At 41.0% G+C, this 24,921-nt stretch overlaps 1 protein-coding gene across 2 annotated transcripts; it reads left to right on the top strand.

The window, feature by feature from the left end:
• Positions 1-1,091: 1,091 nt before the first annotated feature.
• On the top strand, positions 1,092-24,636 carry LOC112463716 (microtubule-associated protein Jupiter). 2 transcript variants are annotated; one of them, XM_025030231.1, is made up of 5 exons: positions 1,092-1,554; positions 16,840-17,249; positions 18,156-18,179; positions 19,667-19,747; positions 22,489-24,636. In XM_025030231.1, the coding sequence occupies exons 1-5, from the start codon at positions 1,493-1,495 to the stop codon at positions 22,677-22,679; spliced, it is 768 nt and encodes a 255-aa protein (XP_024885999.1). In that variant the 5' UTR covers positions 1,092-1,492; the 3' UTR covers positions 22,680-24,636. The 2 variants fall into 2 exon arrangements, with proteins under 2 accessions (XP_024885999.1, XP_024886000.1); XM_025030232.1 differs by lacking the exons at positions 18,156-18,179; positions 19,667-19,747 and having other exon boundaries at positions 1,097-1,554.
• Positions 24,637-24,921: the final 285 nt, after the last annotated feature.

Genomic DNA, 24,921 nt, shown 5'->3' with positions numbered 1-24,921 from the left:
GCGTTTATCTATATACCATTATAACATTGTGTACGTCGCGACGATCCTCAAGTCATACTTGCTTCAAGAAACGCCTCGAGAAAGCACGCGCCAAGCCTACGAAACGCAATCTGTTTGCTGACTTTATGTTTTGTTGACCATGAATCGTGGAATCATACGGCAAAGGCGGCATTCGTTACATTTCCGTCCGACGCCCTATTTGAACACTGGTAATTGCGATAAATACAGCCTTCCGATAGTACGAGCTATACTCAATAAAATCCGTCAAAGGTTTCCGCATTAATCTTTTATTGTCATTGCGTTGCTCGCACGACACGAACTAAATATTTAAAAATTTGATAACACACATGGCTGGATTGTGAAAAAATATATCACTTTGACCATTGAACTCTCACGATTATTCGCGAGAAGTGAGAACTCTCACGATTACTGAGTAAAACTAAAATGTAATTGGAAAAACATAATTGGTATATAAAATTTGAAACTTTAGTGTAAATTAAAAAATTGAACACTAAAATCGAATACTAAAATCTTCGGATATTTTTGAAATGCGAGCACATCCCGCCTCGCTTTTCGTATCTCTTCGCTCTTCTCTGTTTACCTCTCTTCTCTTTCGGTTCACCCCATCGAATCTGGGTGCATAAACACTCGTATTATTCACCTCCAAAATGGAAAAAGAGATCTCAATCTCTTGCGTGCAATCAAAGCAAAGGATTACTGTCAAATAGCGGTTCCCAAAACGTTTCCATCTCTCGCCTGTTTGATGTTTCCAGACTTCGCGCCCTTCTGGGTCTTCCGGTCCCCGCTCATTACCCTCCGCGTGTCCACACGTGCAGCATGCATGTGCAGCGAACGATGCCTACGCGCCGGCGAATCCTCTCCTCATCCTCCCCCTCTCTCTCTCTCTCTCTCTCTCTCTGTCTCTCTCTCTTGTTCCTCTCCTCTCCCTGGTTCGCCGAGCGTATTGATTGAGGTGAATGCACGATGCTCGGCGTCGGCGTCGGCGTCGTCGTCTCTCCTGGTCCGCGGACAGGGGTGGAAGTGCATACGGCACTGCTGGGGTACTCGCGGTGGAAGTGGTGAGTCGCGAGAGCTCCCGTTGGGAAGGGAGAGGAGAGAAAGAGAGAAGGAGTGACAGGAAGAAGGAGAGGGAGAGAGACGGGTACGAAGCACCGGTGGAGGAGGCGTTATATACCGGCTGGATCCTCGTTCGACCGTCAGTTTCTCGTCCGAACTCGCGGAATCGACACCGCGAGCAGCACAAACACTCGCAGCTGTCAAAAGATCGCGATCACCTGAGCCGGGAAAGAAGTTTGCGCGAAGACGAATAAGAGATCCGTCCGTTCGGACTCGTGCTCTGCGCTCGCGTTTTCCTCCGCACCCTGGAAGAGGGATAACCCTTAATAGGGAGGGCTGGCCGCGCTACGGGGTCGTTCAGAGGCACCTTCTTCGTGGAACTGTCCTAGGTCGGGTTAGGTCCTGGGGGATTGCCATGGCCACCTACGCGGCGTACAGACACGTCGAGCTCGACAATGTCGGATACGGGAAGAAAAGGTAACAATATGTGAAACAGGCGAGAGAAAGACAGAACGGGAGCGTACCGCACTGCGGACTTCCCATGGGCGACATTTCCGGTTGAACTGCGCGTTGAATTGCTGTTTCATTTTTTGCCCTTTTTTTAAATAAGTACTTGCTTTGCCGCGGCTCATTTTCCATAAATTTCAAGTTTTATCGAGTATTCGGGAACGTGAGGAATGCCGAGGGAACCAATCAATAGCTTGTCTTGCGTTTGACTTAGGGTAGGTGCACTCAACACATGACCGGTCGCTAGACAGACGGAGTCTACTTATTTCTGCATATGTGTTGTGTGAAGTAATAGTTTTCATTTTTTATGCGTGGCTATTATTTTCTATTATTATATAGTTATACAGGCAAAATGTGACACTATAAACTTGATATTTTCGCAATTTATTAATAATTGTAACATTAATTATTTATTTATAAAATTTAATTGAGATCGTAACAATTATGCCATCTAGACAATTATAATAACGAAGGGTTGAAAGTTCTTCAAGGTACGCGTAATGAAAGGGCAATAAAGATTTCTCAACGCGTTTCCTCCCCCTTTCTTCTCTCGCTTGCATAAGATTTAGAGCCTTAGTTGAGCTTTGTTAATTACGAGAAGCGTAGAATGGACGTTGTGCATGGTGGGCAAAATGCAGGTGTTGTTCCCAAGCGCAAGGTGAGGGGCAGTTAAACCGATTATTTATAAGCTCGTGGAAACGCGAAGCTAGCGGAACGTGCGGTTGTTCCGTCCGCCAATCGTGACAGGCCTGATCGATTTACATTCAGCCAGTAGTCGTCGCCAGCGATGCGAGCGAGATGCTGCGCCCCGCTGACGAGATTAGTTGACATTGCAAGTAGTAAGACGTGGCTACAGGATGGCTCGCGAATTAAGTTATTACTTAAAGTCGAATCGATCGTGAAGGCTCACCTAGGTAGTCTTTTCCTCCGCCGATCGTCATTTGTGGAGCATACTGTATCCCGTAAACAAGTTTAATTATCGTACTAGTTACACAGTTACAGAAACACATATGTCTCAATCGTCTCGTTTACAAGCAGATTCAAACGTTAATTAATGATCAACTTTACCTTGGTATTACTAACGTGATAAGCGTTATCAGGATACCTCTCTCGTGAAACGTCATTTCCTTCGAAGGATGCTGATAACGAAACGAATACAAGGCAACATGCGGTTGCAGATAGTAATGGGGAAAAACGAGATACTGCTTCCAGATTTCTTTTTCTACGAATTTCTATTGACAAAAGAATATGCAAGAGATATCTCTTTAAGTGTTCTACGTTTATTTACGTCATATAGGTTTAATGACATTTTAAATCTGTGTTCTCATCATTTTCTCAATGTATGTGCGTAACCGTGTGACCCAGAAACATAATGTGGAAAAGTCTGAATTTTCTAAGAATTTTAATGTTGTTTTAACTTACTATCTCTTCGTGATTAAAGCGACAAAATTATGTCTGCACTACCATTAGTTGAAAGATATATCGAGAGGAGGTAATAAAAAGGGATCAGTAGCGGCTAGATTTAGAAAGCGTGACTGCTCCGTGCCTTATCAAGCGTGTTGTGTATACGCACCGCGAGAAGGATGGCAAATCTCTGCCTTATTTCTCAGCTTTTTTTAATAACTACCTGCGCGAAAATTAATCGACCGCGATGAATTTCGAGCGCGTCTCCTTGCCGCGAACTGAGTATTTCGCTGTAATTTGAGAATATAGATACTAATAACGAAAAATATAACAACCTAAAATTTTTATCAAAATATCGCAAAATATCAAGCTGCAATAACGCTTTGTAATTAGAACGTCACAATTAATAAATAAAATGTCTGGTTTACAGTGTTTTTCTTATTTCCACGATCGAGGAGAAGTTCGTGGCTGAAACTAATATCTCAGCTTATGATAAATTACATGTTTCTCGATACGCGGACGGGTTAATCCACCGACGTGGCGCATAATTGACTACAGATTCCCCGGTACTAATTGACGAGAGCAGCTCCTCGTGGGTGTCCATTGACCCTACGGCTGCAACGCACGTAAGTTAGTTCGAAGGAGAATCCTCGCGAACGTAAGTAAGAGAACGCGCCGGCCGAAAGATTTATGCAATTGAGCTTCGTTAAAATCCTGGTCAACGCCCTCGCGTAATTGACGTGTTATCCTGCGCATGAGCGATGATAATTACGTGGATGTCACCGCTCCGCGCTTAATTATCGTCCGTCATGATTTTTCGTGTTCTCGCTCGGTGCGGCGGAACGAGCCGTGCGCGATCTCCTTGAAAAATACGAAGATTTCCGTCCCCGTTCGCGTTAGTTATTAATCCCGCAAAGTCTCTCGGCGGTATTTGCTGCTTTGTACTTGTTCCGCGACGAAAAACCACGAATATGTCGCCCGGAATTCACGACTCGCGAGTCAGGTTAATAGTGACTTCGTGCCGGGTGTTGAATTAATTGCGGCTCTCTGATCGGCGTGCAAGATTAGACGACGAGACTTTATACCGGGTTAATGGCTTGGTGTATTCTGAATGGGAATTCCGTGGTATCGCGCTGCCATTCAAACGTACGTTTTGTCTGTTCGTGCAAAACACGTATTTGTAGATTACGATAAACGTATAGATGTAGTTAGATCGCTAGCTAATTAATGACAGTCAAAAATTAAGTTTTTGGTCATGAAAAAATAAATAATAAAAACTTATTTGCGTCTATATATATATATGGCTTCAAAGAAATTTAAACTCGTAAGAATCTGCATTTTAATTTAAAAATATTGAATACCAAAACATCATACAAACGAAAATCGATGTAATGTCTTAAAAAGAAGGTATTGCTGAGGGTTCGGAGGAAACTGCGCCATAAAATAACGGTAACCTCGAATTCAATTTTACTAAAGGCTTTAATGCGCGCGGGTCTGCAGAGGTCAAAGCGCGAACGAGTAATGAGATCTCAAAGTGCGCGGTCTGAATACCGATTTCTCTCAATAACAGCGAATTACGTTCTTGCGCGTGCACCTGCGTTCGATTCAAGCTCAAGTGATACTTATTACGAACATGCAATATCATCTCGATCGCGATCGATGCCTATCGGCCGGTCAGAAGGGATGAGCATGGTGCGTGTTTTGTGCCATCGAGATGCTCCCGTTACAATGCTTTCTCTATGGAAGCTCAATACAGTGGCGGCTTTGTTCCTCGAGTGATAAACAAAGTGATCCCTGACACGATCATGGAGTTTCTTTGTAACCTGTGCGACGCATACGTGGAATACTTGAAAAATTGCTAATCGAGGTCTGTTCCGTCACGTAGTGTTAAGTAGCACGCATCTCACAATCCCGAAGTAGAAGAAAATTTTCCGCCGACCCCTGGGTCTTCAAGTGGCTCCGTTTTGCATTTAAATTCTTGGCTTCGGATTTCCATGGCGCGGCAAAAGAATTTCATCCTATTTCAGAATGCAAAGTGAGATGACGGCGCAACTTTGACCTATATAAAGTCGTTAGCGAGTCGAGACAAAAGCCAGGAATAAAACCGTCGGTGCTATTTCAAGATTAAATAAACCACTACTTTAACTCATAAGGATTTAGCGTAATTGTGTAATAATTAAAAACTGGGATAGCTCGTGTTCTCATTCTGGGAAAAGGATTACTTCGTTACTTTACCTAGTAACGGAGAGAAGTGTGCGGTCGCGTGTGATCGTTGCGTGTGTGGTTGGAAAAAGCCTTGCGACGTCGACAAAGCATTAGTGCAATTAATCCGGCAATTCACATCGTTTAGGGCGACCCAGGAACCAAACGGGGAACCAATGTCAATTTCATTGGAGTGGATGCCTTAAACGGGGCGGGGTCTAATTCATGTAATTATCAATCAGCTATTAGGCTGCTTAACGAACCCTTCTCTAACGAGGGTAATGAGCCGCGACGCTGATTGTTGTGTGGGTTGAACCGCGCACTTTTTGATCGCATCCTCCACCTATCTTCTATCTTACGTCTACCTTTATTCCGTAGTTATACTAGGATTACTAGTATAATTAATTCAATCGACCGGTAAATGATTTATAATACTTCGAAGTATACAAATTATAGCACTGAAAGAAATTGATAAGAATTGCGATTTTTTCTATTATTACTAGATTATTTAGAATCGCTACATTATTTATCGTTTGAAAGCTTAGAGAACCCGGAATTCTCAGCAAGTTTTATCGGAGGATTCGAAAAGTTTATCGAAATTGAGTCTCTGGAGGTTTCTTATTTTGCTTGGAATTTTGAACGAAAATAAATATCTGGAAAATCAAGGTGTTCTCAGGAAATCTTTCTAAGATTCGAACATTTTGTTGTTGCTTTTAGATAAATTAAAATACATAAATAAATTTAAGCATTTACCACACAATCTCGAGTTCAGTGTAAGAAAGATTATCATAATCGCACTCGTTAATTCGGAAAATCTCTGATCGAAACGTAATCGCGTGCGCGATCGCATTAGCAGTTTCGAGCAACGTTCGCGAGCGTTCGCCGTAGCGAAAAGCGACAAACGACTTCTCGAATGACAACACTTAAAGTTCACCTCTGCGATCGCGACGACTCTCGCACGCGATCCTCTCTTCAATTTCCTCCGCCTGTAAAACGAACCGTTTCTCATATGCATTTCGAATATATGCATGTATAATGGAAGAAGTATCGCATTACGACGACGTCTGGCCAACCCTTTATCGACGCGACGCTCTTTATCGAAGGATAGGGTTACTCCCCCGCGTCGCGGAAGGATGACATTTGCCACCTTTGCGGACATGAGCTCGTCGGGGCTTCGCGAAAAAGTGAAAGGGACTTTATGAGACGCTAGAAGCCCCGATGATGAAGCTCGTCTCCTCTTTAACTCTTTTTAACAATTTTTCTTGAAATTACGTTAATATGTTAAATATGAATGTTCGTATAATAATATAAATTAAATTTAAAGATTACTAAAATATCAGTACCTTTTTTAAATTATTTTGAAAAGATGCTTTAGAATATCGTAAGGTTGTCTAGATTTAATTATTTAACAACTTGAGGTATATTTTTAATTTATATATGCTATTGCTATTACATATCCAAGTCTGCAACGAATTTTATTTCAGTTTTTATTTTTACATTATGACTGTTCTTACGTTATATATGCAGTATTTTATCGACGATATACCAGTTTCTCTGCCTTGTTGCAAAAATATTATCTTATCATCGTGAGGCGATTATCGTCGATCACGTCAATTACGGCGAGTACGTAAAATGTTACAATCGGCGCGAAAAGTATTGGTGCGCTGTTTTAGATTGTAAACATCCATTCGATATATATCCATATCCTTGTGTTGAATACTTGTGAAAACTTTCTAGCGGTTCAGTCAAAGGCGGAACTCGGAGATAAACATTAATGTAAATTGCGCCGTGTCGTGATAAACGTAACGTGATCATTCGCGTCGATTAAAGTCTCGGGGAACCGATGCAAGCTGTTAGAGCCGATAGAGAGGGAGAAAGAGGGAAGAGAAGACGAGACATCGCGAACTCTAATCCCGTTTGTAACATGGTAAGTGATTTGATCATAGCTACTTGTCACGAACGACAAAGTGCCTCAAATGTCTCGACTTGCTATCGCCGGCTGACACCGCCTGATTGTCCTATTAAGTATCTAGTTTATTATTAGTGTAGTGATGGCAACACTCTCTTCTTTTACAATTTCTTATCTACATTTAATACATATGTAGAACAGATTATATGAAAATTAATATATTTCGACGTTTACAAAAATTGCAAAGCATTGATTTACTTGGATAATACAAATTGCTCCGTTTGACAAACCTGTGTTTTAAGCGTAAGCGTTCTTTTTGAATGTGTTGAAAGATTAGGTGTTCATTCACTATCCACAACTACGCTTTTGTTTTACTCGGCGTCTTTATTCAGAGCATTGACTTCGCTTATGCATACATTACAGTCCATTCTCGTGATAGATCGACCGCGATAGGGTATGCCGTGAATACGTCAGGGTACTCGGATTGCCATCTTCGTGGACGATCACACCTGATATTACGTGGCGTATACACACAACTGTATATACACAAGCGGGTATATGCTACGCCTATCATATCACGTTTCTTAAGTTATGCTATCACGATTTCTAGATAAGACATTTTCAATTATACGATTTTCACGCGAGCCTCGTTATTTAGATTCACATGAAGATTTAAATGTTTATGCAGGATACTCTGTAGAACCTTTGACATTGTTATCCTATATGGATACTTTCGCATACTTACGAAACGCATATAAAATCGACTATAAATGTCAAGCGGAGAATGTATATAGGAATCCTTATGAAAAATAAATCGAGAGGAGATTCTCAATAATGGATACAGATTTAGATCCTGAGAGATGCTCCAATAATTTCTAATTCTATACATATATATTCGCATCTATATTCGCATTCTGTGGCGTCTTCTATTAGGGTAATGGAAGACGATTTAAAGACAAACGATGTCGAATTTCGATAGCTAGTTCGGCAAATAATAGTTTATAACTATTATCTGCTCGTTAAATTCCGAGTATCGGGAGAGTACCAAGATAGTACCGTGATGAGTCTCTCGGGAGACGTATATATAGGGGAGAATGGATCGGCGATTTCTCCAGAATCGAGAATTAAGACGATCGTTTATTACGCTCGATAGGCAGAGGCGTAATTGGCCAATTAGTTAATTTCTCATCAAGTCGATCCGCTTGCTCGATCGACGAGCATCCACGATTCATTACGTAAAGTCTTCAAGTCCGGTGGAGCCAGACGGCGAGTTCTTCCTTATTTAGTCCGTCGATCGCCTAAACGTCATTATCGTAACCAGTCGAATCTATTTACGTGTCTCTCGAGCGTAATCGTAGCGATTGGCCACGTAATCTCTCACAGCTCGATCAGCTATATTGTATACTTGCATCGCGAAGGCAGATCGTTGGCCTAATCGGGCGCGATTAGGCCGAGGAAGCAATCGAGCTTTCAATTAGATTTGCGTCATTCGTAATTGCCATTTGTCAAGTGGCGCAATATATCGATTGGATTCTAACACTACTAATATTTAAATCTCAATTGCTATTTAGTTGTTAAACTGTCAAAAATAGTGAAAACGTGAAAGAGTATTGAGAATTGACCATTAACAAAAACGGGAATATCTCATGAATGTTTCTTGTCAAAATTTGAAACAAAATTTCCGTAATAAAAGGGTCGCGATATAAGCTTACAATTAACTTTATCTGCGATTAAGAAGTTCGAGTAACTATACTTTAATAAAATTTTGAAAATTTCGGAAGAAATATGAATATTATTCTGTACTGGGAGATATTCATTTGTATCGAAATATTGTTTAGCGAGACATTTTACATCTTGGTGTGATATGTCCATTATCAATTATTCGCGTCACTTATTATTGATAGGCTGCTAAATGCGACTCGACAAAAATATCATCGTATATTCACATTGCTCAACAAGTATTGCAGGTGGAAAAGTATCCCGCGGGAGAATTATCGACGATCGATCTAACGATCGCTTTTAATCTACTAACCGATGGTTAGTACCCTTTTATGCCTCGTAGATCGTGATCCACGTGGATTCTATCAACCGCAGGAATTTATTCGCTTCCGATAAAAGTGATGCGCGGCTGTCGGTCGCGATTGCGATCGGCGGTAATTGGGATTAATGAACTGCCCTAAGCGCGAATGTTCGCAATAAATATATATATATATATATATATATATATATATATATGTGTGTGTGTGTTGATTTAAGACTAGCCGTGGCGTTTTTATCGGGACGATAAATTGCCGCGGCTATCAAGTTTGGCAGCTTTGCGAACAAGCGCCGAGCAGCGCGCGGCGTACGGCGAATTAGTCATGAATTTCGACTTGGCCGCGTTCCAATATTTCAATGCAGTTTTCTGCATTTTTATGACGATATGAAAGTCGACTTAACTACTCTTACATTGACGTCAGAAGTGACGAGATTTTCCCGGCAAACTTATGGTCTGATAAGAATTTGAGTATGGAAATACGTTTAAAACTTAATTATCTGGAAACTAAAAAATACGTATAAAAGAAAGTATAAACATTCTATTGAGGAAGTAAAAGTTATATTGATATTTTATATACAACTTTTTCAGTAACAAATTATATTAAATTATAAATCTCCCTTCTTCCTCTCTCTTTCATTGCTTTATCTAGCACAGATACGTATCTAAATATAGTTATTTTTAGTAGTTTTTCTTATCATATCGCGAGATGCAAGTGGCATCATTACATAAAATATGGTCATTGTGCCGCGAAACATCTGATTATCTCGACGCGATCAGTCGATTAGCGCGACTGGGGAAGGAGATGAATCACTCCAGACAACTCTCCAATTTGCATTTCTCGATCTCTCACGGAACTCGAGGAAGAACGGAGTGATCAAGGTGCATTGATACCGGCGCGACGGTATCCGCCATTTCACACGTGCCCGTTTACAGGTGACAGCTGTAATTATCGTATTTACTCGCATTGTTCTGCAACGCGTCGAGCACGACGACGGTTTATGTAACGGTGATTCGCGTAATTTCGCGGGCCGACAATCAAAAGACCGCATAATACAATCGCCATCTTCCAGACTAGCGGATCGTTTCTTCCTTCCGTCGACGAAGGAATTACGAATTAACCAAACCAAACTTTATTCTGAAGCCTTAAATTAAATTGACATTGCAATTAAAAGTAAGTCGAAAAAAAGATCCAATTTTTACATTATTGATATAAAATTCTGAATTTCAAATATAGGTATATTTCATTATACAATATATTTAATTAGTATTCACATAGAACAACATCTCAGCGTCTCTTTGTATTTCATTTTTTCTTCTTAATTTTACATGCTTATAAACGATGTGATAATGCTGGAGGATGTAATATTTGATTAACAATCGTGGGACAAAAACGCGTACAATGCTTCAGCACAAATTTTACTCGCATCACGCGTTTTTACGACGATGAATGACAGGAATAATAATATGAACGCACGATACACGATAAGGACGGGCAGCATGGCGGCGGGATTAATATTCACTCCGAATGCAAATCTCTTAAACGAATCTCATGGATATTCATTATTCGGGTTTACTTCGCCGTGTCTATGCACCACTTCTCGTTTCGTGGCGCGATTGAAACCCGATGCGTCAGCTTCTCTCCTATTCCACAACCCACGCGGACATGCGTTATAATGCATGTGCGTATTAACAACGCAATATGTGCGTATTAATAACATATTAACGGCTGAATGGAATTCTATACTTTTTCTAAAATATTGCATCGAATATATATTTGTGCATCTCTCCTCCCTTTCGATTATACAATTCAGAAAATAAGAAAAGAATGATTATTATTTTAGTTTTTTTTTAAAAGATGCACGATTTTGGTCTTCAAAATGTTCTATCACGTCACCCTTTTAAAAAATTGGAGATAAAGTTATAAAAAAAAAACTGATAAGCCATAAGTAGAATCATATAGGAAAATATGCCTGTTTTCTAACTTTTATCTCAAATTTCTTAAACCTCTGTACAGGATAAAGCATTCCAGGACTGTCTTTAGCATAAGAAAGAAAACAACGGAAAGTGACTGTCCTCTCTCTTAGGTTTGAGAAGAAGTTACTTTGTGTTAAATCGCGACGCATATGAAAATCAGACGCGACGCAGCATTGCGTCGATAAGTTGATCGTGAAACGCGCAAAAAAAGACAGAGAAAAGCACTACCGTGTCACGGACGCGACTGTCGTTTGAATATTCAGTGAACTCCCACGGGGCGAATAATCGTGCCATCGTTCGCAGGTACCGCCCGCCAATTATCTCATCGGTTGCATTGTGTTGCGAGAGAGGAAATGTAAGGAGCCGTCCCGAGCTCTCCGTGCATCGTGCGCGACTTGTCCGAGTTCTTGCTCGTATCTGTGTAAATCGAAGATTCAAGGGGGACCAGAGTCGGTTAAATGTTTCCCTTCATGCGTATAGTTTTTAGTTGAAATTCAGTTTAGAGTGAATGGTGAATGAACGGTCTACCTCTTGAAATTATTATATATATATATAATATTATTATATATATAAATCTAAATCTACTTAGAATCAAATAAAGTCTCAAAGCGTTTCGTTATTCACTTGTATATTTGCTTACTCGAACGAATAGAAGAATAAATATCACTTAAAAATCGCGGCGATCACAAAACGTTTGAATAAGATGTATTTTATTCAAGCTGTGCTTCTCCATGATCTCTTTTATGTCTTTCAAAAGCAAAGCCTGGACGATTGACGCGAGGAGTAGGTGTCTCAGAGCATGACAACTTATGATCTTGTCCCGCGATCCAAGGAAGTATTAGAGACTAGAGACAGCTAAGCGCATAAACGGCGAATTGACTCAGCAACACTCGACGCAACGGCGCCTTGTTCATGCGGGAAAAAGACTCGGACAAGCTCAAAGTGCGTTGCTGCACAATACGGACAAGTGAAAACGTTACATTGTGCGCCAGTTACAGCGAAAGAGTTGACATTTCGCGCGCCGGTTTGTCATAATTAAGGCAGGGGAACAATGACCATTGTCCGAATATGCGAAAAAAATTCACCTGGCACGATGTATCGGCACAATACCTAGCGCCTTATTATCGACATCCTCCTTCCGGACCTCACATGGCGTTGCCAGGAGCCAGGTACTCGGGCGTGACCTTCTCTAGCTGTTCTTCTCTCCCTTCAAAGACGAATCCTAATCTTGTTACTTTATCTCCGTGAAAAATTGAGCAATCTCACAGTCGCTGGACTCGAACGTGATGTAAACAAAACGGTCGCAGTCTCTCTCAGTCGGAAAAAGCATGATTATAAAATTATTTAAAAATTATTTATCAAGTGAACATATTTTTTTGAATACTTGTTATTATCTATATATTGGTCGCGTGCTAAGCAAGAAATTGTAGGAAACGTCAATACAATTTATTCTACGGTATCTGTGAGAAAAATATAAAGAAGAAGTCGGTGGTGATCGATATTATTATATGGTATGATATTCAGCCAAGGTAAAAAGTCAGATAAGGCACGCCGTTAACCTGGAAACGAATTATTATTACACTATCCTAAATTCGATTTTCCTTGTTCCTTGACAAATGTTCGCGTGCCCGTCGATTTTGAATCGATTCGCTTCCTCTTTCTGCTTATTCTTTCTTTTGCGCGGAATTATGCCGTGACAGGTCGATGTCAAGTACAAGGGACGTCGTGCTGGATGGTACGACCCCATCGCCTTGGTATTCGCCGAAATACTTTCACCGTGCCATCCACCGCGAACTCCCACGAGATTAATCGATGTTTGCCATGACGCCGAGAAACAAGATCGCCTTTATCTTTTGCCTGACGCTATTTTAATCTTCGGCGTCTTTTAGCACGACGAAGCTCGCGAGATACTATTTGCATGAGAAAAATGTTCTTTTCTTTGTAATATATTTCTTTCTTATTTCTTATGTAATCCAAAAATATTTTTTAAAACCTCATCGAGTTTTTATAAATAATTTTTGACAATTTTAGAATCGGTCGTATCTAAATCGTGAATCGTATTGAATCATTGAAGATTTACCATTAAATATTAACGTTAATATTATACAATCTTTCATCATCACAGAAATTATTTTTTACCTATGATTGTCCAAAGGATGCGGCAGAATATATTCACAAACGGCCGAGATCTGAAGTTCTCACATGTATCTGCGTAACTACTAAGTACTTGGAGCACAAAATGAATTGACGGCTGTCCCTTAACGGCTGACTCACCGTAAGATGCGTGAAAAATGACAATGAGCCATGTGAATATGTAATTGATGAGAACAACACCGTAGTTTTCCACAAAAGCCGTCGCTGCCTCACAGAAGCGTTAATTCCGCTTATTGTAGCGCTAGGCAAAGTGGATAATGTCGGTGCCGCGACCTTATTTCCTAGGATGCGTCGATTAACCGACGCGGATATACCTCGAGAGGCATACGCGCAAATATACGTCAGTTCCGATGTACTCGCGTTGTCGGTCAGGCCCCATGAATGTTATAATCAGCGTACATCGCGCCTTGATGATAGACCTCGGCACCATTTATCCTCGGGGCCCCGATAGTAGCCCCGTCGTCGGTCCCGTCATTCAATTGTCCGATAATCTAATAGAAAAGCCAGCGGTTAACGATCCTCTCTCCCCTTTTTCTCTCTCTCTCTCTCTCTCTCTCTCTTTCTTTTTCTATTCCTCTACGTGAGAAAAATGATCTACAAGCGTGATACCGTAAACCTATTTTCAGTCGCGAAATTGCGCCTCGTAAAAAGCGCGTGAGGCGCATAGCGGAACATTGTCCATAACCGCGTTCCTCTTCTCCCTTCCCCCCCATCTGGCTCGATGGCACGGCGTTTTCTTCGGGATGCAGTTGGTGCACGCAACGCTGGCAAATCACCGTCTCGGATTAGTTGCGTTTCTCGACAAGTCGAATCATCCACTTTAATTGGTTGCGCTTGGAGAAACCTTCGGTGAACTTGAAAACGTATGGAGCAGTTTAAGATTATTGTCCGATCGTTTGATCCCTTAAGTGAATTAACACACGCGAGCTGTAAGAAGATGAGTTTAGCAAAATTCCAAAGGTTAATTTGAGAAATTGGTACATACATTATTATATAATGACGGATGGAACGGAAAAATATTAAATGTTCCTTCGAACTTGCATAAGCACTGTAAACGATTCGGTTCTTGCATGACTTTGATCTTATAAGCGTAACGTTGTTATACCTCTTATTTTCTCGATTTTAAATAGCGAGACTTCTCGACAATCCAGTCTTGCACTCAGCCTTTCGACACGCGTTTTCTTCATCGCGTTTTTTTCGTCGCGATAATCCAGGAAGTAGCTCGCGTTACCACGCAAAAATTCATCCATTTTCCTTGGCTCTTTGGAGAGCAAGTTGCCGCACACACGACGTATTGCTACTTATATCATGCTGAGCAACCATAAGCACGTCTTGCGATGACAGAAGCAAGAAAAAAGAAACGTAAACCACCGTCGCGTTTGAGATACAGCGCCGATCGTTTGCGGTGCCTTGCTGAACGCGAAGCAGGTTGATGGTCTAATTAACGCGAGTTTTTTAGTGCTCGCGTTAATATAGGTAGACCCGCAGAGGCGTCATACACACGTCATGCCGGCATATTTCCCGGCGCACCCATCCTGTCCCCTACAGGACAATCGCCGCTTCCTACGGGTCCGATTGATTATATCCTTGTTACTCGTGCTCGCGTCTTGTCTCGCGGCTACCTTTCGCGAGAGACGTGGGGGACGTGGGCACCGCGCCCGACATTTATTGACATGATCGCGGCGCCGAGATACAATGGAACACAAGGCGTGAGATATGGGAAAATAAAAATGTGCGGATAACTAATAATCGACCCTTTATTATTAACTTACAGTCCTATACTGAACCGGACTCGATAACGTTTATACTGTTTTGCGGCGGCCTCCTGATGGCACAATTCCTCAAGTATTCGAATCGATGCATAATTACAAGCAAACTAAATTTTTCATAAACTCCAAATAATAGAACTTCTTTGATCTGTATTAAATCCGCTGATTAGATATTGAGGAGGAAATACTCGAACTTTGTTCATAAGTGAAAAATAATTTATTTTGTGGCAAATAATTGGAAGAATTAAAATGTTGCCTGACACAAGGCTACTGTTGATTTACTTATCAACAAAGTCCTATTTTTTACAATTGATATTTAATTTTATATTCGCTGTAATCACTATACGTAAAACCGACGAGAAGATCTGTAACCTGTGAAACCTCGATTGAGCGCTTAAAAAGAAATAAAGTGAGAGATTGCAAATAAACGTTCAATAATCTGCGTGTTCAATGAAGATGTATCCTGCATTAGTGATGCAGCAATAAACTAACAGAAGATTTCACAAAATCTAGTCGCGCGCGCAGCTCCCCGACATTTCTATCAACTTCTCGCTGATATGCAATCATCCGAGATGTAATAACGCGGAAACGTCCATTCATCATCGTGATAGTCCAACGCGCGAGATGCAACGCCACGCAATGGAGGCCGTGCGTCATTAATTAAACCGGAACGTCATTTCCTTGATCGCGAATTAACGATTTCTTACTATTATCCGTTAATTCGAGACGAGCGGAACGTACGATTATTTATTCTGCAATATCATTTTGTAAATTTGCTTATTACACCGAGAAATGTTATATACATAACATATACAAGTATCCGGAAAATAAATTTTGAAATTAAATTGATACAGGTTTCAGTCTTGCTGCATATCCAAGAAATTGATACATGTATATTCCGAGAAATTCAAACAAAGTTTGCAAAATAATTACAATATTTAATCCGGTTGATACCTAAAGTGATGACGTTGTGACGGTAGAGTCTTTCGTTTAACTTATTTGATCCCAGGCTTCCGTCGTTAATTCTATAAAACAAGGGCAATCCTTCTCGGAGCTGGGTCGTATTCTTTGACCGACTGAAAAAACGGGGGCGCGCACGGGGCACGCGCCGTTCCCTAAGTGATATTGCGCCTCTAATTGTGAACCGCCCGCTCTGTTCCCCCCGTCTCTGAAGCAATTGGAGAGAAAACGGAAGCGCTTCATATTCCTAATTACTTTACCAATTCTCCCTGGTTTCTTTTTTACCCCTTTCTCTTTAGCTTGTACGCACGCGACAATGCGCGCGTGCCGCACGCACCGCGCCTCGTTAAGCGGAAATCAGCGCGGATTTGCACCCGTAAATTGCATCGTCTGCGTTCTCCATCTTCGTTCGTTCGTCGGCACATTAGCTTATCGAGATTGGAGCTCGGGATGTCGTACTTGTCCGATTCGATTTCACCGTTGTCGATTTCACCATTGTCAGCGTCTACCGCATGTAGTTCATCTTGGTCTTGAAGAAACGATTGCGAGAAACGTTATCTGAGAGTATCGGTGAACATATGTATCTAAAAATATTTATTATAGTTATAACTAAACCCCCTATATCAACATCTGGCCACACGACACTTTTCTTCTTTCTACGTATCTAATTGTAAGAAATTCGAAAAATGTGCTGTAAAGAAAAAGGAGGAAAGTTTCTTTCTGAACTTAATCCATGTGTGTATAAAAAAAACATATTTATCCAAATACTACCTTTTAATTTTTTAATCTCGATTCTTTAATCTCTCCTCGATCTTTCTGCTTATTGTTTTGTCTTTCGTTTTTAGGGTGTTGAAACCGCCCGGTGGCGGCAGCAGCGATATATTCGGCGCGGCCCCGGAAGAGACGAGCCCGCGGCGCATCAAGTCCCACAATCAGTCCCAGTTGGGCTCGGCCCTCTTCGGCGACATCAACGGCACCGACCGCACCGACAACGCGAATGCTGCCGTGTCGCCGCGCAGCAACAAGCCCGGTAATGATTCATACAAACGCCTGTTTGGCCCCCCTGATGCCCCACCCACCCCAAACGCGAGAAATCACATGCGCAGCAATATTCCCCTCAGCGGGGGATCGTCGATCTCGTCGTTATCGTCAGCGACATCGCCTGCGAAGAGCACGGCCAGCAGCAACTCGATGTCGCGCATCATAGCCAACGGCTATGCCAGCAACGGCAGCAACTCTTCCAATGATATGACAGGTAAGGGCCCGTGGCGAACGAGGAAGCGGTAGCAAAGTCTGTCCCGGGGTGGGCAACAGTTGTCTGTCCACTTTCTCTCGATATAACCTGATTATATATCGGTAGCGATATCTCTAATTAGTAATTCGATGATACTGCAAGCTATTTAATATTTAAATTACTACATCTCTTCTATGACATTGTTTTTCCAGTAACTTTAATTTATGAAATTTTTTGTGAATTATTTACTTTGGAATATTAAAAGAAAGTCCAACATTCGATAGCTTTATAGATAATGATGATTGATCGTCATTGGAAAATGTGCAGATATGCCGCCCCGGGACTCTTTAAACTGTTTCCACATTCAGGTGATGTTCCTTTCTAAGAAACGTGCCCGAATATCAAGGGACGACGATCCTGATCTAAGTTGAAATATGTGTGTGTCGCAGGCTCTTGGCGTAAAAATCGCTTTCCGTTCTGATTATCACGCTCTTGTCACGACGGGATGTATAACTTTCTCATCGGGAACGTATTCGGTCTCGTAGGAATTCACGCTCGTTAAAAGTACACGCGCAGGCAAACTTTGCATTTTTAAAACAATTTTCCTATCTTTCGCGCAGAGTAAAGAGAGACCAAAGATATTCCGTTATTTCGATTACGCTATTGATCAATTGATAGCGCAGCGTTCCGATGTTATCTTTTGCTATTCGTGAAATCATGCCTAATGAGATCAACGGCGAAAGTCCTTCGGTCGGACGCTAAATCGATATGCTCTTTTTGCACAAACCGAGTTATCGCCGAGTCGGCTTTCGGCCCGTCGATGCGGAGCTAGCGAGACACCAAGAATTCTAAATGAATATCACTGTTTAATATATACCCCCATTTTTTTTAAATATATGTCACTTTCCTTGAACTGTTCGCAAGCAGCTTTTAGGAGAAACAAAAGATTTCGTAAGTGTGTAACGAGACATTCAAGTAGATGACACACGACACTACCACACTTTCTAGTTTGATCATAATTAAACGCGGAAAATCGCTCGGGAAAATGATTTCTCTCGTAACGCGACGAACAAAACGATAGAAACTCTCATCGCGAAAAATTTACCGTCGCGGTGAAAGAAATAAACGTTTGGTTTGCCGTTATTTTCTTAGAGAATTTGCATCATGTATCTTTAACATCATCACGTTATTGTAGGGCCTGCCACTAAAGTAGGAACACATATTTTGAGTTAGACATGCCATATTATCGCTTAGGCCTTCGTACCGTACATTCTGCTAGTAACATTACATCTCGCTTTACGTCAAATTATTATTTATATTGGTTCCCACACACGATTCGCTCACTTGTGATGAACTCATAGTAAACGACATTGAGGAGCAGCAAATTATGGTGGAAATGGGAAATTTATGCTCGACCTGAGTAGTAATTTTTAAAATATTACTTTGTCGACGCACAATCCTGTCTCTACAGGTATTAAATGAATAGATCTGGTGAACTAGGAATGCACTGTGGTTTTATAAAATTTATCATCGAGCAAAACTTTGAGAGGCAGTTTTTCAAAAGAATTCTTTGCAAAAAAAATATTTCGATGTCGTTTGCGAGATGTCATTCACGAATTACCGCAGATGAGGTGCACCAATTCAAAACTCAATCGTAATACATTTATTTGCAATAACTTTCAATGCGTTTAACAAGCACGCACAGCCGCGAGACATTTTTCCACGATAACACCGGCATATTAATTAATAATCGGAAAGATTCGATCGACGGTATACGTGTCGTCGCAGAAATAAAAAATATCAAAGCGAAATTTTTCTTCCTTTTTTATAACCGGCACAACACGCGTGCGACTTGTTTTGCTTTCTCACGATACCACTACTGTTTCTGTATTTGTACTGTTGTAAATATTTCATTCCTTCTTTCTTCACAACTTGAGCACAACACACACCGTTTCTATTTTGCTTTCATCTTAATTTTTGACGTACGGACGAATTCAAGATATCGAAAACGCCCTTTGACGAACAGATGTCGAATATCATTAAATTGAGAGCTTGATGTCACAAACATAAATCTAAAAGACATAATATTTTTATATATATAGAAAATAAATTATTATTTCGTATTTAGGTAACAGTGTAAAAGTATAAAAAGACGTATTCGCAACGTATAGAAATATGCAAGATTTGTTTAGAGTTTCGATAATTTTCTCGAGGAGGGAGAACGTTAGTACGATATCTGCGATCCGTCCGTACGAATTGCTGCGTATTAACACAAGTTGGTTGGGTTACGGTTGTGGGTTTTGCGACGATGTTACGGTGCATGGGGTGAAACGGTGAAATGGCTCTGTGGGTTCTTGCGCACGTCGCTTCGCGCGCACGTGGCGGTGAAAACGTGGGCGAACCGCACCCCCGTCGCCGCGTCCCTTCGGCTTCGGCAGGAGGATTGCCGGCGCGCAACCCGGTCACCGGAGATGGAATCGAGGTGACGCCCGTGAGGCGCATCCCACGAAAGTATCGAGGTAACGTTCACTAATTATCCGATTCTGTGATTCTTCGAATATTCCTTAATCCCTTTCTCAGGACACGCGTCTCGATTTTTCCTGCTCCCTGTCAAAGTAAATTATTAGCGCCGATGTGACAGATCGAGATTTAATTATTTTGTATCTCGATTTATCTGACTAACAAAAATATATAGACTATAAGTAAATTTAAGTAAAAATGTGAATTGCAAATTTAATTTGCCAAATAATTTTATATATCTATACGATTTTTTAATTGGCAAGCAAGTGACATTGTTGACTCTCACTTTTTTAATTCTTTCAATCTTTTAAAGCGATTCTTGTGAAAGGTATTTCAGAATTAATATATTTTAATATATTTTAATGTGTAAAATATAAGTTAGATTTAATTAAGTTTCTATAAGTATTATAAAATTTTTATATATATACATATAATTTATTTAGAACTATTGTTAATTAAAACCTGAATGAAATTGCTTTTTAGTCTTTCTATCTTTTCAATCTTTCAAGTTGCCTTATTAAGAGATACTTATCTAATCAAGCCAGTTTTCCAAACGCGAATATTTGAATGGAGGAAAATTAGTTACCATCAGTAGAATTGCGTTTTGGAACGCGGATTCATAATTGAATACATCCGCTAATAAATTCGTGCTAATTGTAAGTGTAAGAATGTAAATGCCTCGTTATCTTGTAGCACGCGCAGCTCGTGAATCGCGCTAAATAACAAAATGTAATTACAAAATGTAATAACCGTACGAACATAAATATTTATACGAAGAGAATTTAATTAAACCGCATGCTCTCGTATTTTTCGCGAGCGTTCAAGGAGGTCTCGAACGCAATCTTGCAAGATTGAAACGAGAGCTCTGATGTTGCAAACACATCCACGATAGGTAAAAGGACTCTGGTTCGTGGAAACGTCCTCTCGCGAACGAGATCCCGAACGTAGCGAATTGTTTATCGAGCGGTGTGGAATTACGAGCGTGGTGTACCGTTATACGTCTTTCGCCTTGTTTAATCGCGGGACGGCGTTTAATACGGTAATAGGGTCCGTCTATCGTCGCCGGGAAATACGTTTGGTATGGACTGTCGCCGCACAAATTGAAATCCACGGAGAGGTACCGATACCGTGCTATTTACGTTTCGAGTGTCCGCGTGACGTGTATCGTTCATTGAACTTGAAAGTTCGAAAGTGCGTCACTTTGCCAAGTGATAAGACAATCGACGAGACTTTTCAACAATTAATAATTATTTACTGCAAAACTAAAAGTCAGTGATATCATTTTGTAAAAAGAATACAAAAACGGTAAAAGATAATGACATTAACGAATTCATATTCGCGTTATTCGTGCTCGTGTCCATTTCCCATTTCATTCTTGTATACTACAAATTTGGAGTCATTCGAATTTATTGAAGATTCGCTTAAAAATTGCTCGGAAAAAATTGTCAGACGACATTTAAATATAATCGACGAGTATTGGGCGAGTTTTCACTCGCGCCTCGTGTCCCGGAGTTTGCGGGACGCTACGGTAAGTTCATGCGATCATGCTAAGAGCGTAATGAATAAGTAACTTATCGTATATATCGTTTTTCTATTGTGTCTTCTCGTAGTTTATTGCAGGTGTTAATCCGGTTCGTAGACGATACACGAATTTGTTGCTCGATGGTTTTACGACTGATTGAAATGTGTGCTTAATTGCCTGTGAAATTGAGCAACTCCTATCTCTCTCTCCTTGGTCCCTCGAGATAAGCTCTGATCTGGTGCGACAACCACGGTTGTACGTAACCAAACTAGTTGAAGAATGACGTCCTAAGACGTATTACTTGAGGGACTATATCCTCGTAGTAGTGTGCGTGTGAATGTGTACGAGACGGCAGCATGTGTGGGTTTCGATCAGAATTTTGGAATCTGTCAACGTCTTCTGTCAGACGCGTAGGAACTTATCGATAAAATCGATTAATAAATTACGTGCCTGACGTAACTTATTATCTCTCTCTCTCTCTCTCTCTTGTCGATTCCCTTACGCAAGATTTGCTCCGAAAGGGAAATCGCCTTTAATTAAAGTATTGAGAGTTCCTACGCTCTGAATCATTTGCATGCCAGAAATTTGCGTGTTCGACGATGTAGAAATGAAACAGCTCGTGGCTACTCAATTTTTCATACTTCAGATCTGTCTTTACGAATAGAAAAATCTTTATGTAACGTGCATTACCCGAGATAGCACGATTGTTTTTTTTTACAAAACTTGTTTACATAAGTGCCTCTATTCCCTATAAATAACGCAGTGCAATTTATTCCTCAGAAAAATTTGAAAACCATTATTATTAGTAGGCAAAAACACGCAATATCTATTTATGAAATTGTGGAAATTGTTATATATCACTAGATCTGTCTTGAAAACAGTGACGTGTCTTATCTCGCCGGGGAGATAAAAACACCTCTTAGTATTTAAAGCCTCGATAATTAGTGCAAAATTTTTTATCTTAGCTAGCAGAATTTAGACGTCGATTAACTTTAAACAACCTTCAGTGGCCAAATTTTAGAAAGACAAACATTCGAGCCATAGCGATTAAAGTCAATATCGCCGTCGTATTAGTAGTTAACTCTTAACTCGGTCATCGAGCGAGAAGGTCGCGGTGCCAGAAAAAAATATTGGATGACCAAATAGTCTGGATATTAGAATCAATCGAGCTTCTTTTACGACGATTCCACTAACGAATAAAACAAACCGTTTCCGCAGATGGCAACCCGGTAACCGGAATCGGCTACGCGTCCGAGGCACAGAAGAACGGACCGGCCATGCAGAACGGAATCGCCAGCTCGAATTCCAGCAGCAGCGGTGAGAAGTCGCACGACACATCGCCGGCAGCGGCGAAGCCGCCGGCGCGCACCCGCGTTCCACCTGGTGGCTATTCATCCGGACTCTGGTAAAGGGCGACGTCGCCATCGGGGTCGTCGCGTCTCCCTCCCCTCTCCGGAGGAGGACACCCCGATTAATTCTCACGGCCCTGTACTCTTAACCCATTAAAGCCCGCAATTCACCTAGAGCCTTCTAATCGTCGTCCGTAGAGCGTTCCGAGCGGAAGTCTATTTTGCCACCGTATACCTGCAACGACGGATAATATCTTTTCTATGATTTTTCTAGAGATAACGTACCGAGAGGCGAGATAATAAATCGTGGGCTTTAGTGGATTAACGTTACACGTCATTCTCTTTCGCTTTGTACTAATTCAAATATACAGAAATACACAGAAAGGAGTAAGAATAAACGTCTTTAGGCCTCTTAATTCTCGGATGATGAATAACTCTTTTGGCCTTCGGAGAGATCAACCGTTATCAAATTACAATTGATTTCGGATGTAATACGTGTTGATAATCAATCGCTTTTTTCAAACAAAGATATTCAGCGATGTCCGTTGTTTATTGTCAGGGTCGAAGGGGTTCAACAACAGAACGGACGAAAGTAATAATAAAATCGTGGATCCCCCAAATATTCCGCAACACAGAAACGAGTGGTGAGTCGCGTTCGATCAATAACGATAAAGACCGTGTGTTTAAATTTATCGAGATTAGAAATTTATTTCACATAAGATTAATTACGTCGAATGAGAAATAAAATTAGAAAATAAAGACAGAAATGTCTCCAGATATTTAAGCATCTGCAGATTTCTTCAGCAAAGACGGGAGCGCGCGCAAGGGTGAACAGATATCCCGGGTTCTTCGAGCATAAATTACCAATCCTTCAATTAGCAACTTTAGCACAGGCTTTATCGCGTAACTGTATAAAGGTAGTTAAAGCGATCATCGCGCGTAAAGTGTACTCTTTCGCGGCTGGAACGTTGCGCCGGTCGGCGAACGATTCGCAAGTCGTAAATCACTTCGCTAGGAAGCGTGATTTCCTATCGGCAACGATTTACATATAATGAATCATATGAACAAGCGGGGAAGAGCACGTAGCTCTCTTGATGGAAGTGAAAGCATTTGTTTTAGAATAGAAAAAGCATACGGTAAGGTAATATCTCTGCAGATATACTCGTATGGGCCGTAGAGACTCGCGATCCAACAGTCTAGGATAAACGATAAACCTGAAGAAAAAAAATTTCGCATCTTGAAATGCTTGTTGATAAACGCTTCTTCGTCGTCTTTGCTGCATTAATCAATAAACCAATCTTAAAAGTATGATATAAAAAGTTTATTATGCATTTTCTGTGCAGCGTTTTATGATATTCGATTCGTTGATATTTGTCAACTTAAGAGCTCCGATATTTTCGTCCATATTTTTCGAAGTGCTTGGCTTCGATAAGTAGGTTGCTCGTTTTATTCATGCGACCCGAGTGATCTGTTTCGTTACTGTCGACCAATTGCGGCATTTTGCTCGTTCCAGTGTTGCACGTCAATCCGTTTAATTGAAGAATCCGCTCTCACCTCGAGGTGAAGGGCAATAATACGTATGTTCACGTACACGCGTACAAAAGCGTACCAAGATTGTTAAGACCTACGATCTTTAGTATACTAAGTATACAACGCGGCGTTGATTAGGAGCGAGAACAGAAAAAAAAGTCATTGCACCAATCAATCCTGCCAAGCGTCGAAGAGATATATCGATTAAAAAAAAAAGCGTCAGAATAACACGTAATTAATAGAACAATTAACACTTTGAATGGAGTAACCGTTGATTCGTGGTACTGTTGAAAAAAGAAGGGGGATGAAGAATTCAAGTCACGAACGACTGGAACGTGAGAGGAATGGACTGAAAAGTAGCAGCGCGTTTGACAATGAAATTCAAACGAGATGGTGACCTCGGAATTGTACATTAGAAGTAGGCATGTGTTATTTCGAGAAATAAAAGTGTATCATGTATAACCCATTAAAACCAAGTTTCAAGTGCTTTCTTCTTAATCTCTCCGTGCCTTCTCAATCGCGTGATTTATCGTTGCGCGAACGATTGAAGAGAGACCGAACTCCGTTTTTGCTCGCGAGAGACTATCCGCGGTGACGTTTTGACAGTGAAACGAACGGAGAAAATGCGACGATACGCTGGTAACAGCAGTGGTAACGTAAACGCGGGGTCCGTCGCGTCGCCGTCGCGGGTCTCTCGAAAGTAAAAAACCAAGTTTCGTCGTCGAACGACATTCTCGATTTATCCGCGAAGCTATTATTATTTATCTATTTA

The sequence above is a fragment of the Temnothorax curvispinosus genome, unplaced genomic scaffold (genome assembly GCF_003070985.1).
Source record: "Temnothorax curvispinosus isolate PA1 unplaced genomic scaffold, ASM307098v1 QBEX01013599.1, whole genome shotgun sequence".
In the NCBI taxonomy this organism is placed as follows: Eukaryota; Metazoa; Arthropoda; class Insecta; order Hymenoptera; family Formicidae; genus Temnothorax; species Temnothorax curvispinosus.
Note: the sequence above shows the minus strand (reverse complement) of the source record. Positions and strands in the feature narration are given on the sequence as shown.